The 16965-nt window shown below is 43.5% G+C and overlaps 1 protein-coding gene across 1 annotated transcript in view; it reads right to left on the bottom strand.

The window, feature by feature from the left end:
* Window positions 1–935: 935 nt before the first annotated feature.
* The window catches only part of FAT4 (FAT atypical cadherin 4), a 120241-nt gene continuing 104211 nt past the window's right edge, over window positions 936–16965 (bottom strand). The window contains exons 12-17 of the mRNA XM_056490015.1: window positions 14912–14997; window positions 13816–13995; window positions 12665–12789; window positions 11350–11552; window positions 6490–6751; window positions 936–4407 (exon numbers count right to left, since the gene is read on the bottom strand). Of these exons, the coding sequence (XP_056345990.1) occupies window positions 2552–4407; window positions 6490–6751; window positions 11350–11552; window positions 12665–12789; window positions 13816–13995; window positions 14912–14997 (2712 nt within the window). The 3' untranslated portion in view covers window positions 936–2551. The remainder of the gene's footprint in view (window positions 4408–6489; window positions 6752–11349; window positions 11553–12664; window positions 12790–13815; window positions 13996–14911; window positions 14998–16965) is intronic.

The raw sequence follows: 16965 nt of genomic DNA, 5'->3' as shown, positions 1-16965 counted from the left end.
CACAGCCCTCAATATGTTTGGTGTTATATTTAAAAGCTTTCATTTGTTCAAGTTTTCATGTGTTATTAAAATCACTGCTTGGATGTGGTACAGTTTGTATTAAAGGATAATATTCAAACTAAACATACAGCTTTTTAACAGATGTTTAATTACAGCATCTCCTCAAACTCTGAAATCACTTGTGGAACTCGTGTTATTTCAGATGAAACTACTTACATACCAATATGGGCTACTTTGGCCCATTATCTTTTCACTTTGTGGGGCATCATGAAGTTGGGAGCACTTTTAGCCAAAAAGAGGTGGTTCCTAATTGCCAGTTTTGAGACAGAATAAACTCTGAATCAAACAAGAACACACAACACCCACCCCTCCCTTTGAATTGTCATCCTTTTTCTAAGTTCTTTACACTTACCACTAATTCCAAGTGTAACCTCAGAACTCACCTCTTGCCTGCAGCCTTTAACTTTTTCACTCTCTGCACTCTCCAAAAACTTGTCCAAGTCTGATTTATCCCTTTGTAAGCGTAAAAGAATGCAGTTATTTATTGTTCAACTGCTGCTTTATGACAGAAAACTCTTGTTCTCACACTCCTCACTGCCTGTGTACTGGAAAGCTCCAGCTTGAAGCAGAGGTGGAAATCATGGTTAACAAATGCAAAACCAGTCGCTGCAAATAAACCCCTATGAACTAAAATACAGCTTTAAAAGTTTTATTAGAAATATGAAAGTAGATTTCCTGCTTTTTGACATTATCTTAGGCTCAACAGCCTCATGATACTCTTCTCCATCTTCCTGAGACACATACTTGCTTCTTAAAGCCTATTTTCTGACTAAAAGGTTTATATAGCTTAAAAACCTTATAACTTAAACCCCAAAAGTGAAGATCAAGGAATGGAAATTAGAGAGAAAAGACAAAAGGTTTCCAATAACACATACTAAAGATTTTAAATAAATATTTTAATTCTATTATTGGCATTTACAGGTAGAAAGCATACAGTATGTTACAATTTTATCAAAATGTGAAAAATATGGATGTTACATAAGTAACAAATGTAAAAAAAGTATTTTTCTTACCTTCCCTGAAAGTAAGAAAACTATTCAGCATAGGAAAATATTGATATAAAAACACAGCTTAGGTAAAAAAAAAAAAATAAAAAGAAGTTTTTACACAGTACAATAGGTTCATCAGATCTGCATGAAGATGTAAGGACTTTGTGAGATTCTATTTCACCTACAACCTTAGGGAATTGGGGGCTACATTAATGAATCTACAAGTAGTTTTCCCTCATATCCGCTCCAAAATGCTAGAGTGCAGTAATTTTCTATACAATAAATAATTCTTCAAAGTTTCCATCGTAGAAAATCATAGAATGCAGAAAATGCCACTCCACGGTCACAGAGGCTAGGCAGTGCTTTAATAATAATTATGATAATACTTATTATAGTGCTTTATAATGTCGAAGCACTTCAGACCAGTTAACTGATTAGCCCTCACAGCACCCCTGTGGGGAAGGGAACCAAGTGTTTTTCCTACCTTTCCATGGTACAGATGGGAAAATGGAATCAGAGGACAAGCACAGGCTGCAGCAGCAGCAGCAAAGCCAAGCTGAGAGGCCAAGGGAATGGACAGGTTTGTCCCTCGTTGCTGTGAGCCAGGGGGCTGGGCTGGGCTGACAAATTGTCATCAGGAACCACTGAGGGGGGGCAGGAAGGGACCAGGATTAAGTAAGCATCCCCAAAAACATTTCCTAGAGATTCAGAAGCTCTCACACAACTTTGTCAAAAAAACAAAAGAAAACAAAACAAAAACAAAAAAAAACCCAAAAAAACAAAAACAAACAAAAAAAAATTAACCAAACAAACAAAACAAAACAAACCCAAAACAAAAACAAAAACAAAGATGAAGAAACCTGAAATGAACAAATAAACAAACTGAAAAAGAAAAGAAACTCCTAAAGTGCTGACTGGCTTGAGCTGCTTCTAGCACCTCTTGTATGGAATAAGACTTACAGCAAGCACTGTTGCCAGCAATTATTCAAGCTGATTTCATCCATAAAGTCACATGTGAGCAACTGCAGGATATGGTAAGTACATTTTCTGAGACACCTCACTACTGGAATTCCTTCATTCACCATCTTACTTCCATGCACTTCTTCAGGAAAATGGAATCTCAGTACTCTTGCATCGTAAAACATGTTAGTAGCTGGAGACAATATGCACATCCTTCACAACTGAAACAAAAAATTAGTTCATTTTCAGAACAAAGCATTATTAATTTAAGAACCACGAACCAAACAATGGCAAATAGGAAAACCCTTTCCAAAGGCTGCATGCCGAATATCTGGTTTGCAAATACAATGCATGCAGGAGAAATAAATTCATCCAAGCATAATTAAATTAAAAACGTCTTAAGTCTCTTTCAGCAGCATAATGGTTATTATTTTTAAAGTCTCCTCCAACCAGACTGGCCTGGGGATCAGACGCTGACCTTGGCTTTTGTACAACCATACAATGGTTTGAGCAGTCCCTGTGGCAACACCAGGAGACAAAGCCTATACATACTGTTCTGCCTCGCCCTCCTTGGAAACAGGCTTTGCTGTACCACCTTTGCTGTCCTCACTCGCTGCTGCTGCTGCTGCCGTTTTCTCAGGAAGCGACGCCAAATCCTTGAAAACGTCCACGTAGTGGCCGAAGCCCGGGCCCCAGTTGAGGAGGCTGTCCCAGTTGAAGGCGGCGGGCGGCTGGCCCAGCCTGGCGGGCAGGGCGCCCTCGGCCTGCGGCCCCGCGGGCCCGCCCTCGCCGCGCCGGCCCGGGTGGCGCCGCGCCTTCAGCCTGCCGCCGTAGTTGTCCTCGTCGTCCGCGTCCGACTCGTTCACCTGCGACAGCTTGGGCACCCGGGAGGTGTAGGCGGCCGGCTTGTCGCGGTCGTACTCCATCTCGGAGCAGGTGAAGGACTCGTGCGAGTCGCTGTCGGAGGAGGACTCGGGCGCGGGGATGCCGTCGGCCGGGTTCCTGGTGCGCGACAGGGGCCGCCTGCAGTCCTCCTCCGACGAGGAGCGCCCGTGGTCCGCGCTGCAGATGCTGGGGTTCCTGGGCCGCGGCGTGTTCAGCCTCTCCACCTCTTCGATGGACAGCCCCACCGGGGGGGCCGTCTCCAGCGGGATCTGCCCGATGGGCTGCTTCAGGCGGCTGCCCGGCCGGGAGCCGTGGCCCGCCATGGTCTGCGGGCTCTTGCTCCTCCTGCCCAGCCGCGTGGCGTAGTTGAAGATGGCGGGCTGGCACACGTCGCCGTGCATCTCCAGCGGGCTGCCCTCCCGGATGGCCAGGTGCAGCTCCCGGGCCGGGCTGTGCCTGTAGAACGTCGAGGACTTGGAGAAGGGCGCGGGGCTGTGCCGGGACAGCGGGTTGGGCGTGGGGCAGGCCGAGTGGCTCAGGGAGGCTGTCCTCAGGCCCTGCCCGTAGGCGGGCTGGTAGGTCAGGCTGCTGGCCCCCAGCGGCATGGGGGACTGCCGGGCGAAGCCCAGCGGGCTGTGCCTCTGGATGGAGAACTTGGGAGCGTGGCTGCGGAACTGCTTGTAGTGCTGGATGATGTCGGCGTCGGAGGGCGCGATGCTGCTGGCGTTGTCGATGTCGTAGTGCTCGATCTCGGGCTCGGGCGAGGCCAGCGGGGCGCTGGGGATGGTCTCCGCGTTGTGCGGGATGTCCGTCTCGTCGTAGATCAGGTAAGGGTTTTCCCTCTCGATGATGTCGGGTTTCGGGTTCCCTTCGGGCTGCTTCCTCACCGTCATGTCGTCACCGTAGGGCGGGATGTTGTCGGGGTCATCGAACGCCACGTTCTCGCTGCCTTTTTTCTTCTTCTGCTTGGTTTTCTTCTCCTCCTTGGGCGCCTTGGCCTTCCTGGCGCGGCACTGGTTGCAGAGGATGAGGCCGAGCACCAGCAGCGCCAGCGCGGTGGCGCAGCCGCCCACGATGGCGGGCACGGCCCAGAGCGGCAGCGCCGGGCGGGCGGGCGGCGGCAGCGGCAGGCACACGTGGCCGTCCCCGCCCGCCGCGCAGCGGTGCCCGGGGCCGCAGAGCACGCCCAGGCAGGCCGCGTTGGTCTCGCAGGTGCGGCCGGCGAAGGGCTCGGGGCAGCTGCAGGTGAAGGCGGCCCGCGGGCCCGGCTCGCAGCTGCCGCCGTTGAGGCAGGGCGCGGAGGCGCAGGCCCCCGGCGGCACGCACTGGTAGGCGAACCAGCGGTTCACGCACAGCAGCTCGCCCCGGCACGGGCTGCTGGCGCACACGTCGGGGCCGCGGCAGCCCGTCCGCACCGAGCCGTCCGTGCGCCGCAGCGCGCCCAGGCTGTGCCTGCCCGAGAACGGAAGGCTCTCCCCGCCGTACTTGAGGTAGGAGATGCACCCGTTGAAGCCTGAGAAAGGGGGGGAAAAAGGGAAAAAAAGGTTGAGTATGCACCGTCAACAGTGCAGCCCACTGTTCACCAAACAAGAATTCACATGGTTACCATAGGGAATATTCTATTCTATTCTATTCTATTCTATTCTATTCTATTCTATTCTATTCTATTCTATTCTATTCTATTCTATTCTATTCTATTCTATTCTATTCTATTCCATTCCATTCATCTATTCTAATAGGACTTAATGTCTTTAAATTGAATTTGAATAAATATGCCCTCTAATGACTTCATTCAATATGCTGAAATGCATTTGTCTCCTGGTTTTCCCGTATTTCTAAAACTTCTTATCATTTCCCACGGAGAATCCTGTGACAGCTGGCTTGGCTAGCACCAAACATTATTTGAGTTGCCTGCTGTGCTTCAGCTGTCTCCTGTCCCCTAAATTCATGGCAAGGCTTTTGTATCTCTGAATCCTGACTGGCCTTTTCCCAAACTTCTCATTCCTTGGTTGCAGTGCTACCCTAAACCAAGTTTTAGTGCTGTGAGAGCCCAGGGAGATGGAATTATCCCCAGGCTCTGTGCAGTGTTGAGTGAGGTCACAGGAAAATCCAGTCTTTTGCCAGCCTAATAATCTTTGTTTTTCCCCAACTAAATCTTTTCTGGAAGGGTTTTGAGGTAGTGCAACCTTACGGTGATCTCTGCTCGGAGCTGTGGCAAAATGGTACACAGAGATGGATACCAGTCTGTCATGAAACAGCAAATACACCTGAGTTGTATGAGATCTTATTAAGGGTTTATAACCCTGAGGCTTGAAGATTTAGGTTCAGTTGGGAGCCCAAGCAAAAGTGACAATCACCTTGCTGCATGTGTGGTGGTTCCTTGTAGTACTGATGTGATGTGATAAACAGCAATTTGTCACATCTACCTGGATCTGGAAATTTTATTGGACACAGCACCTTCACAGCCCTGTCACCTCTTGTGTTGTCTGCCTTTAACAGCACTGCAGATATTTTTGACTCTGAGTTCATGCAGAGTTTTATACCAGCGCCTTGTAAATACTTAGTATGTCATACCCAGTGTAATCCAATATTAAAATGAAATAAAATCATATGAATAAGGGATTTTGGACTGTGTGTGCTTAACAGAAGCCAGACATTCCTAATTTGTCTGCCACTGCACTGGGCAGTGGTAAGAGGTTAGTGTCCTCAATTTTCCTTGATCCAGCTTTCCTACAAGCCTCTGCTTTTTCCATGCACATGCTGCTCATAAAACATACATGTAAAAAGGACAAAGGTCAGCACAGCATCCACACGATTTTGTACCACATTTCATACATATTCACAATACACAAGTGTAAAGTGTGAATTTGCTCCACTCAAAAATACTTTATCTGGTCACAGTTCATGAAGCCAGGAAGATTTTTCAATATAGAAATACATGAAAAACACATCTGTATTGTCTGGAGTATCTCGTGTTTTGCAGCTAAAAATCACTTCCATCTTTACCTAGCACTTGGGAAATGGTATCAAAAATGTGTTATCTACTTCTTTTGCCAGGGTTTGAGACAGTTGCTTTAACTCTTAAGGGAGACTGATTTGCTCCTTAACAGCTAGACATCAGTCAGAGGGTGGTTCCTTATTGTCCTTGCTCAGAAATAAATCCTATTCTTCATTTGACAGCAGGATAAAGCAGGAGTACCTTGGAGCTGCAGAAACCACTTCAATCATATTAATAACCAGGTAAATCCTGCAGTACTTACCAAATCCCTACAAATTTTTTGTTAAGCATTTTTGCCCATATGAAAGATTTGCCTTCATTTTCCAGATTATGACTCAGGTCAAGAATACACCCTTTCTTCTCCATTGGGATAACAAAAACATAGCAATTGATGTACAGACAAGCAACTTCTCTGTCTCAAAAAAGCCCTGCAGATGGAGTGCCTGCTTTTGGAAACAAGAAGCTTGCACTGTGTATAAAGGAGCAAAGTCTGTAATCCTTACTCATTCAGTTTGCATTTTTTTCTGGTGAAGGATGGATGTACACTAATTACAGATAAAGGCTTACAGTACTTGGGGAAAAAAAAAGGAAAAATACCTGCAACTGTGCTCTTGGAAGGCTGGCTGGATGGAATTCCTCCCAGAGAAATGGTGAGGACGTTCAGCCCCCCGAAGTCCTGTGTGGCATGGAGAATGTCCCGGCTGTGAGCCCCGTCCAGTGACAGGACGGTGGCAGAGCCGTTCTTCTCCAGGAGGACCGAGTGCCACTGGCCATCTGCAGCATACACCTCAGGGATGTTCCTTTCCACCTTCCCAGCAACTCCAGCATCAGATATGTAGTGCACCTTCCCGCCTTTAATCTGGTCAGGAGAACACATGGATGTCATTTTAAAATGGTGTCACGCAACTCTATGCACACCAGTGTGATGCCTGCTCAGTACAGCTACAGCTTTGGTGTAATAGAAAGCTGGGGTGGGTATTTTTTCCCCCAAATAACTGCTTTGCACTAAAAAGGCATTAATTATTTAGTATGAAAAATTTGGCCAGAACTAAATACATCACACTGTAGAAACCTCAGCAGAAAATTTGCATCTTAGAGCTGCCACCCATTCAATCCCTAGCTAATCCTACTGAGGAGCCAGCTATAGGTCATGCACATGACAACACATTTTAACCAGAGAAAGAATAATTATTCCTCCTTCTTCAAGGCAAGTGTGAAAAATGCTTTGCAGAGTGAACAGATGTTGTCCTTGCCCAAGAAAATTGCAGTTTTTATTACGACACAGTAGGAATGTGCAAGGCATGGCAGGGCTTGAGCAGGAGCCCCATTTCATATCTGCTTTTTCTGCTAATTGGTATTTTGCAGAAAACTTTTGCTGTATTTCAGAAAACCTTCTTAAGGGTTGCAAAGTGCATGATTTTGTGAGAATTTTCAAATAGTACTTTCTTGAACAAACTGCTTTAAAACTTGTGAACAGCTAGGAAAAAAAAAGGAAGAATATTTTGGCTTTTTCTCTTAAGAATGATGCCCCAAAATTCTACTGAATCATGAGATGTGGGTTTTCAAACTTCTTATTATGATCCCAAAATGAGATCAGTGCAAATTTTGCACTTAAGATGTAGGAGCTTAAAAAGAACCCCCAACATCCAATCCTGCCAGTTTCTCAAATGTTGCATAAATTTGGGTATGTTGGCTGACCTCCTAAGGGTGTACAGAACTGTGTGAACTATGCAGGATGGCTCTGAAACTTGCTGCAAGTCTCCCTGGGTGCTCTGCATGTTTGGTCCCACATATTAAATGGAAAAACTGCTCTCCATCCTGCCTTCCCCTCTGTGGCTCAGTCAGCCCAAGATCTGTACCCTGAGCGTGCAGGACGTGCACAGGCAGAGTCCAGGAAAGGTCACAGCCCCAGGTTTGCTGAAAGCCCTCAAAGCCTTGCATCCTTTGTTCCAGGAAAAATAAGGTTCACCTGGGAAGAACTGTGAGGTGACACACCGGCTACAAGAATGCTGCTCTCGTTTCCAGAACTGTTAAATGTCCTGGATTTGCTTCTCCAGTGATGCAAGCTGAGGACTCTGCTCAGACACTCCAGCTTTAATAAGGCTGTAAGACCATGCTCATGCCTTGGCAGCTGCCTGAATGAATGCATCTAGCACGTATTCCATTTGGATGGAGGTTAAGATGTGCATCCACTTCATGTATGAAGGTATTCATTTAGACTATTTGAAAATGTATTGTTTGACAAAGCTCGCCTCAGAGACAGCATGCTTTTGTTACTGATAAAACACAAGTGGCATGTGTCTAAACTAGGAAAATCCCACAGTTACAAATGCAGCCCACAGACTATTAAAACATATTAAACACCATTTCCCACAATCACTTATAAAAAGGTTGACTGAACTGAATACGTGCATATGTTTATGTCTGTAGCCTGTAATTGGTTTGTTGTGTCTTATTCTGTCTTTTATGCCCCATAAAAATACTTCCTTTTATTTTACACTTTATGTAAACAGAAAGGAATACATCATGCCAGACAATACTCTTCAAGCTTAAGGGAAGACTGAGCACAGAAGCAAAAATTTTAATTTCACCTTAGAAAAGACCTGTAGAATTATTTACCTGTCAGCAACTGATATTTTCCATAGTAATTAATTATTCTTTTCTTTAACCCTAATCTTTAAAATTGCATGTGACTAATGCTAACAAACTCAGAAATAATATACTAGGGGCATTTGGAAAAGAAAATTTCCAGAGACAAGACTGGTCCATGACTGCTTCAACCAGAAGAAGATATGGAATGTTCTTCTTGGTGCCTTGAAGCAGAACATGTTTCTAAATTTGAAACAAAGGCTGAAGTTGACAGTATTGAGTAACAGGAATTTCTGGGTTTTATTTAAATGGCTGAGCAACTGACAAGTAAAATACAATGAAAAGAATGAACCACTAAAGCAAACATATTCCTAACTACAGGGCTGATTCAACTTCATTAATATTCCAAGTCTCATTTGCTGATCAAATTGGGTTTTATTTGTCTTAAAACTAGCCATTGAACAGGATGTCATTTAAAAGGGTTATGTTCTGATTAATTCCTACAATTTGATACATGCACAGAACCATGGAATGGTTTGTGTTGGAAGTGACCTTAAAGATCATCCAGTTCCAATTCTTCTGCCATGGGCAGGGACACCTTTCTCTAGTCCAGGTTGCTCAGAGACCCATCCAGCCTGGCATTGAACACTTCCAGGGATGGGGTGTCCACAGCTTCTCTTGGCAATCTGTGCCAGTGCCAACCACCCCTCACACAGGAGTATGTTAGTTAATGCAGGTAAAATGTAATGCACATCCTATACCCGTACAATTCAGAGATCCCAGAGCTCCACTTATTTATTTATTTTTATGCTAATTTAATCTGACTGCAGATGAGATTTCTAGATAAAGCAGGACAGGCAATTTCACCTTTAACGTGCTGTATTTATCCCATTCCTTCTAACTGAATTACTTGCAATGTGCATTTGTAGGAAAATAAGCTGTGACAAAGAACTCTAGGAATAAGAAATCCCCCCATCCTCTTTGTTGTAGTGGATTTTGGAGGAAGCATTTTCCATCTGAATTTGACAACTATTTAATGTAATCTGCAAAATTTTATATTTTTCCTGGATTAAGGATCCCTTTATATCATAAGGCCTCCTCTTGGGTCCTTTGGAGGGAGCTGGCATCCATCATTTAGTGAATCAACTGCTCACAATCTCAGTGGGTCTGATTTATTACCACTTCTCTAGTTTTACCCCAATCTCAGCCACACCAAAACCAATTAGCTGCAAGAGGAAAAATGTGAAGGCATGGAAGCAGCCACAGGACTCACAGCTTTTCCCTAGCATGGTTTAATAAAAACACATGGCATGTTTTCTCTGAATGCCAATACTTTGGATAACAGGCATATTAAAAGACCCAAAAATCAAGTTATAAAATTGTCCGTTTTGAAGACTGACAAGAACTGTAAAGACAGGTCCCTAAAGCCCAACTTCTGCACCAGGAGTGGATGGAGATGACGTGGAGACCTTTGCTGGGTTGGCTTCATTGGCATCTCAGGCCACCACTGAGGGGAATACTTATGGAGATACCTACTCTGGGAATGAGGAGCAGTGCAGAGGGCATATTGCACTAGCTGCAGTTAAATTACTAGAGTTTTTCTAACTAGCATCACCTGGGAACTGCTTGGCAGTACCAGCATGGCTGTCCTTCCTCAAACCTCTACATCTGGTCCTAGGCAAACCTCTGCTCTCTGCCCTTGCACAGCTGGGGCTGGGACTTGACACCCTCTGCTTGCTTGTATATCTTCACCAATATTAACAAAAACGAGGGTTTGCATAAACACAGCACCAGTGCTTTTAGCCAGGGAAGGCAAGTATTTTTTTTTTTTTTTTCAATAATGCTTTGAGAGCTCACCTAGCAAATTCTACCGGGGGGAGAAAAAGGTTTTTTCTCCAGAAGTCAAAATCATGAGATTTTATCTGCTAATACGAGCAAGGCAAAAACTTCCTATGAAATGATGTGGTAAAAGCATATGCCAGGGAAGTAGTGCAGACTTGCTTCTTAAATGCAGCTGGTGTGTCAGGAAAGCTTTGTAACTCTGACCAGGCAGGTGGAGGATATCCATGGGGCTGAAAAGCTTAGAAAGTGTGAATTTCTGTATGAATATCTCTAAGTCAGGAAGAAAAAACTGGAAAGCCTTGCAGCAGTCAGGGAAACTTGGAGCTTACACCAACCCAATAAAGGGGCTTGCCAACATCACTGCTGTACTCATTTAGAGTTATGAGTAAATGGACTGAGTCATCGCCAGGAACCAAACCATCGCTTTCTCTTGAGAAAGGTAACTTCTGCAGCAATAAGCTCTTTGAGGAAAGAAAAAACAACCAAAAACCCCAAAACAGTGTGGCATTTGAAGCATTAATTCAGCTATGTATGCCAAAAGAATTTGATACTGACATTGGTCTGTGAGTAACCTCATTCGAGTTATCCCTTACTTCCTAGTTTGATAAGCTTGAGCCATGTTGGTAGGAATTAATGAAAACTTTTTGGCAATCGCTTGCTAGCTTAAGGAGGGTCTGGGTTCAAGGCTCAAAAAATCAGAAGATAAAAGGCCAATAACAAAATGATTTGTTCTGTAAAGTGTAATGATGATAATAACCATGGCAATGAGCACCATTCTCGTCGCCTTAAAGCAGTCACTATTTGGAGTCTAGACAAAACTGATTAGATATAAAACCATCAAGATCTTCTGATACCTTGGCAAATAGGAAGGGAATTGTTGAGAAGATGAATGACACTGGAGCAGTGCCTAGTCTCAGTTAAAGACCTAATATCTTACGAAGGAAACAGAAAGAGTAATGGAAAAAAGCGATTTTGATCGCTGCACACAGGCAGTCCCATCAAACCCAAGCTGCATTAGCACCCTACCTGCAGGGTGGTGAAGTTGCTGCTTTCCTGCACGTGCAGCAGGACGCCGTTCTCGCTCCTGGTCATGAACTTCACCTCCAGGCGCTCGGTGCCCGCGCCCCGCGCCCCGAGCCGCAGCAGGTGGTCCCGCTTCTTGTTGGGGCTCACGTGGTAGTCCAGCCTGCCCTTGCCTTCCAGCGACAAGGCCGTGTCAGCAGTGACATCTGGGACAAGGACAGGGATAGCACTCAGCTCCTTACGGCCCCAGCATCATCGGCCTCATCGTGACCGCCTTCCCTCGCAGCAGGGACGGAGTTCAGAGCAGGTCAGGGGGGCAGAGGGACTGAATGGCAAAGCAGCCCCTCTATTCTTTGGCTTCCACCAGAATGTGTGCCTGAGAGTGGGAGTGTGCGAGTAATTTACTGCTGCTATCAGTCAATAGTAAATTAAAACTCGCCAGGGAACAAGTGAGGGAGGAGGGAAAAAAATTTGGCTCTCAGAACTGTAATTCCTTCCCAGGGATGTTACTGTTTCCATTACTGCAAGCAGGGTTTCATGATATATTGAACTCTAAGCTCTTCAGGGCAGAGATAATGACTTTCTATTTGTTATGGCATTAAAAAAAAAGTGAATAAAAAAGGCAGAGCATTGACTACCAAATGCTGTTAAAATTATGGCTAAATTCTTTTGTAAACCGGCGCAATAAAAGCATATAAATCAGCTAAACAATAATGGGACATGTAAAAAAACAAAGCCCAGTCATTAGACTACAACTACACAGAAATAAATCACTTTGCTCTCCTGGACAATCCCATATTGATTTACAGGGCTACTCCTATGAGAGTTAATCACCCCCGAGCGTAAATGCCTTGTTTTCATTTACATTTACAATATTTTCTTGCATATAATCCACAGTCAATTTGATGAAAAGGCTTTAGTTTGGAAAAAGCTGTAAGCACATGAACTCAATGTTTACATGAAGGGGTTTTCACTTACCCTCTTACCTCCCCCATAGCAGACAAATCCCTCCTATGGGATACCGTTATTTTAGTTACGGATTATATGTTATTGGGAAGCTGGACATTAAATGAGTGCAAGTTACCTGAAATGTGATATACAGATCAGAAAACACTATGTATTCAAGTTGTTGCCATTTTTAGCTCTTGAAAGGACAACAGTCCATTGTGGACTTTTAAACACTTAAGAGGCAACACGTTGCTTGTTTTCATTATTTTGTAAAATTCATTATCCCGTGGCCCAGAAAAGAAACACTTTAACAGCCTTTGGTTGAGCCCCCGTTAGGTGTATGTTAAAGAGAGTGAAAGCTCCTCCTCACATTTTTCACAGTGCTTTCCCGTCAGTCCATCCTTGCAGATACACTGCTGCCATGACCACTGATCGACACAAGTGCCACCATGCTGGCAGGGGCTGGTCGTGCAAGCACCTTCCAGTCTGGGACACCTGAAAGAAATCAGAAAGATAGATGCTGAAAAAAGTGCACACAAAGAAGCGGAGCAAATATGCTGGGAAGTGTCCTCTGTTTAAATGGTACTCCCTTTCTTGCCCTCAGAGATGCAAAAATGGCTCTCCTCCCCATCCCTGGAAGTGTCCCAGGCCAGGCTGGATGGGGCTCTGAGAAACCTGGTCTAGTAGAAGGTGTCCCTGCTCATGGCAGGGGGGTTGGAACTGGATGATCTTTAAGGTCCCTTCCAACCCAAACTGTTCTGCAATTCTAAGCATCTCTGCAGGCAGCTCAAGTTTCTAAGCAGATCCCAATTTTCTGCATCAATTTATAGCAGTCTCACAAAAGAGGAAGGAATTCAGAGACAGCCTAACTCCTACTATCTGTTATGCAAGAGAGAAGAAACCTTTTTAGGCATTTTTTATGCTGCAGACTGCCAGAGCCTTTGTATTACAATGACCAGCACAAACATGGGGGTTTAGAGAGGAAGTGTGAACAAGGAAATCTGGATGGAAGACTGACATTATTGCTGCAACTGTGACTTCAAATACTGACATGGAAAAAACAATAGAATTGGATAGTTCATCATTTCTGAACGACCACTCAGAGGATATGAGGGAAATTCAGTGATACTTGAGAGGCAAAGTGAGAGAACAGACGTGCCGGATTAAGAGGAAATAAAAGGGAGTAGAGGGTTAGCAAACAGTATGAGTACAGTCAAAACCTGGTGGAATTTATAAAGAAACAAGAACAGGGGCTACTCAATTTCAGCTTGCAAAGCAACTTGAATAATCACTGACAATAGAAATGTAATGATGCTGCTTTGTTTTTTTAAGACTCTCTAAGTTTTAGTGAACATTTAATCTAAACTCACTTTCTTCCTACATTTTTCACATTTTACTGTAGGTTCTACAGTTGTTTTTTTCTAACATGAAATATCTCTTGGTGTCTGAATGGAATAGCATTCATGACAGGTTCCTTTTATTGCAAACGGGGTCCCTTTATCCCACATATAGCAGACGTACTGATCTAAGATTCCTTGGGCTGCCAAGGCCTGGCTGGGCTCCAGGGGACGTCCATTGACTGCAAACTCCATGATGCAGCCCACAAAATCATGGCTTTCCACCTGTCCTCTCCTCTGAAGGATGGGCTCTATGGACCTGATGCCACCAACAGTAACTCGATTTGGTTGTACATCCAGAGTCCTGCAAAAGAGAAAAAATAACTAATCAGTACCAGACATCAGGATAGTGATGACAGCACAGGAACTGCAACCATCAGCTACAGCCTGCAGCTAAAATTCCTCTTCCCAAATTGGTATTTTACATTTAGAAGGGGAGACAGAAAGATCAATAGCACTTGAACTAACAGTTATAGTGGGCATCACTCTAAATTCACACTCAATTTGCATGTCAGAATTTCTATTCACTTGACTAAGCAGTGTTCTTGAGATCACAACAAATAAGGACTATAATTGAGATTATAGTAGATGACACTTAAATAGCAGGAAGATGGACCCATTGTTTTGCAAAGATGTAACACCTCTGCTGGCAGGGAAACCCTGCAGCAAACATGACTGCGATTATGGTAAGAAATTATCCAAAGTGATTTCGATTAAAGTTACTGTTACCTCCAAAGATACAACCCAAAGGCTACTGAGTTAGTTACAGTAAACACCAGAAATAACGTTTGCTTTCTTTACTGGACACTGTTTATGAACTCGAAACTGTAACAGACAACACCTGAAAACAATGTCAAAGTCATTACTCTTAATATATTTTTAAGACTGCAGTAATCAGATGATTTTATTTTTTACGTCTTTATGAGCAATGAGAGGTGATGGTTAAATAAATACATTAGGCAATAGATCTTATCCTCATTTGCACCACAGTGCAGACACTCATGGCCATGCATTTCCTGACTCCACCAGACCCTGGGGTGTAGAGAACTGGAGATTTCTGAGCAAACTCCTTGTTATGATCCAGTTCCATGCAGAAACTCCAACTTTCTGGCTTTACAGGGAGATTTCTTCTTACCTTTACTTTTAATTTTACTCCAAAGAAGAAAAACCAAACCCCACCCAAGCCCCAAACTAACCCCACAAAATGAAGAAGTATTTACCAGTCAGTCGAAACAGCAACGTTGCTAACAGTGCAGTAGCCTGGCTCCTGGTCCTCAGAGCAGGAATCCACTGTCAGGGATGCTGCCTGCAAAAGGCACACCCACAAATATGCTGAATATTACAAGGTTTAGTCTCCAGCTACATGAACTACTTATGCTTAAGTGTATTCTATCAAGGACTTGGCTAGAAAGGAGCACTTGTGTATCAGGATGTCACTCGGGATTGGATACAAACAGAGAGGGAGCTAATAGTCTGCTTCACACAGAGAAGCAGTTAAACACCAATTTTTCACATTTGGGCAGGGTTTCTCTCTACTTGTTTGCTTTACTCCTTGAAACTAAAGTTATTTTGGCTCATACCATATCCTACTATTGATATGGTTCAGATAATTTGAGCAAAAAGCCTCTGATCACAAAGGGCGTTCCTTCAGGGGCTTTAGCATGACATTAAACATACTGAACTTGATAAAAAGCATGTTACAAAAGCTGGGAGTACAAACATTGAGATTAAAATAAAAAAAAAAATTAAAAATTGTGACCCTGGGAGTAGAAACACTGAGCTTACTAGTTAAAAATAATAACCAGCTACTCAATAAAACTCAAAAAGTAACCAAATGGACATTGACTAAGAGGTCATGAGGGATCTGGACACCTAGAGTGGGACTGAGCTGATGTTTAGAGAAATACCAGGCATTAGCAGTACTTACAGCAGTCTTACTATTATTATTATTATTATTATTATTAGTAGTAGTAGTAGTAGTAGTAGTAGTATTAGTATTAGTATTAGTATTATTATTACTGTTTTTATCCCCAAGCCATCAAGTCCCAGACAATGAGGTTGCCTCAGCCTGGTCTCATAGAAGGGCACCAGATGGTCTTTAAGGTTCTTTCCAACCCAAACTATTCTGTGATTCTGAGACTACCCATCCAATTTATTGACACTAATGCTACTCATGGCACTTCTGTTTGCAATCTATAAAAGTCTAACCAAAGCTGTCACTAAAATCATGAAATAACTCCTGCTGATTTAAAAAGGAGTTTTTATTTTATTCCTTATTTAGCAAAGAATTGTCCCCACAGTGATTTATTAATAACAGATGCGCTGAAAAAAAAGAAACCCCAACCAACCCTGAAGGTTAGTTATTCCTTAAAACAAATTTTCAGAAAAATAAACATAATCTCCACATTGTACATCTCCTCATGTTTCAGCTAGATGTGTGGTACAGTTTTACAGCAAATTTAAATCAAACGCCACCTTTAAAAATGCCTGGGTTTATATTTTGATTTAGCCTGCTCTATGGGAGCTGAGCAAGCAGCACTGGCTATCAGTACATCATTACTCTGCAGAGGTTTTTTCTACTGCCTGCAAATAAGTTTGGTAACAACAGCCTGTTGAAATCCCCACAGATTGTCCATGCTAGCTGCAAACACGCTGCAAGCTGACACACGGTATTGACCAAATAAATTCAGAGCTCTTAGCCCTAAATCATGCCCTACAGTACGATTAAATTGTTCAATCTGCTATTTTTAATGGAAGCTTATCTTGAATTTCTTTCCATACAAATGAGCAGAGTGCTTCTCCCAAGAAATGTCAGTCTGCAGTTCCAAAGCAGATTATAGCCCTGTGTAAATGAAACAATTCAGAGAAAGAATAATAAGCTGGCTGCTCTGTATGCCACCACATGCATACATATTTTCCTTCAGAACATCAACAACAAAAACTGAAATGAGTTTTTTGTTCTTAGCTCAATCAGCATAATCTCCCTAACTTACATCGCTATGTGCTCTGCAAGCCAAGCTCCAACCCCAGCTGAAGGGCTGGATATTTGAGAATATATTTTACTTGGACCAGAGTTCATACAATTTATTTTCTAATGTTAGTCAAATGTTCCTGCTTGTTACTTAAGCATTACTCTACAGTTACCTTGCCACATTATGAGCCTTTCTATCCTGTCACTTTGCAATAGCTCAGGACTGACAACTTAATGATTTTACCAGTTTCCGATAAAATCCCGCTGTGCTGTAGGAAATGACAGATTTGGAATCCTGAAGGG

This window comes from Oenanthe melanoleuca, chromosome 4 (assembly GCF_029582105.1).
Source record: "Oenanthe melanoleuca isolate GR-GAL-2019-014 chromosome 4, OMel1.0, whole genome shotgun sequence".
NCBI lineage: Eukaryota > Metazoa > Chordata > Aves > Passeriformes > Muscicapidae > Oenanthe > Oenanthe melanoleuca.
Note: the sequence above shows the minus strand (reverse complement) of the source record. Positions and strands in the feature narration are given on the sequence as shown.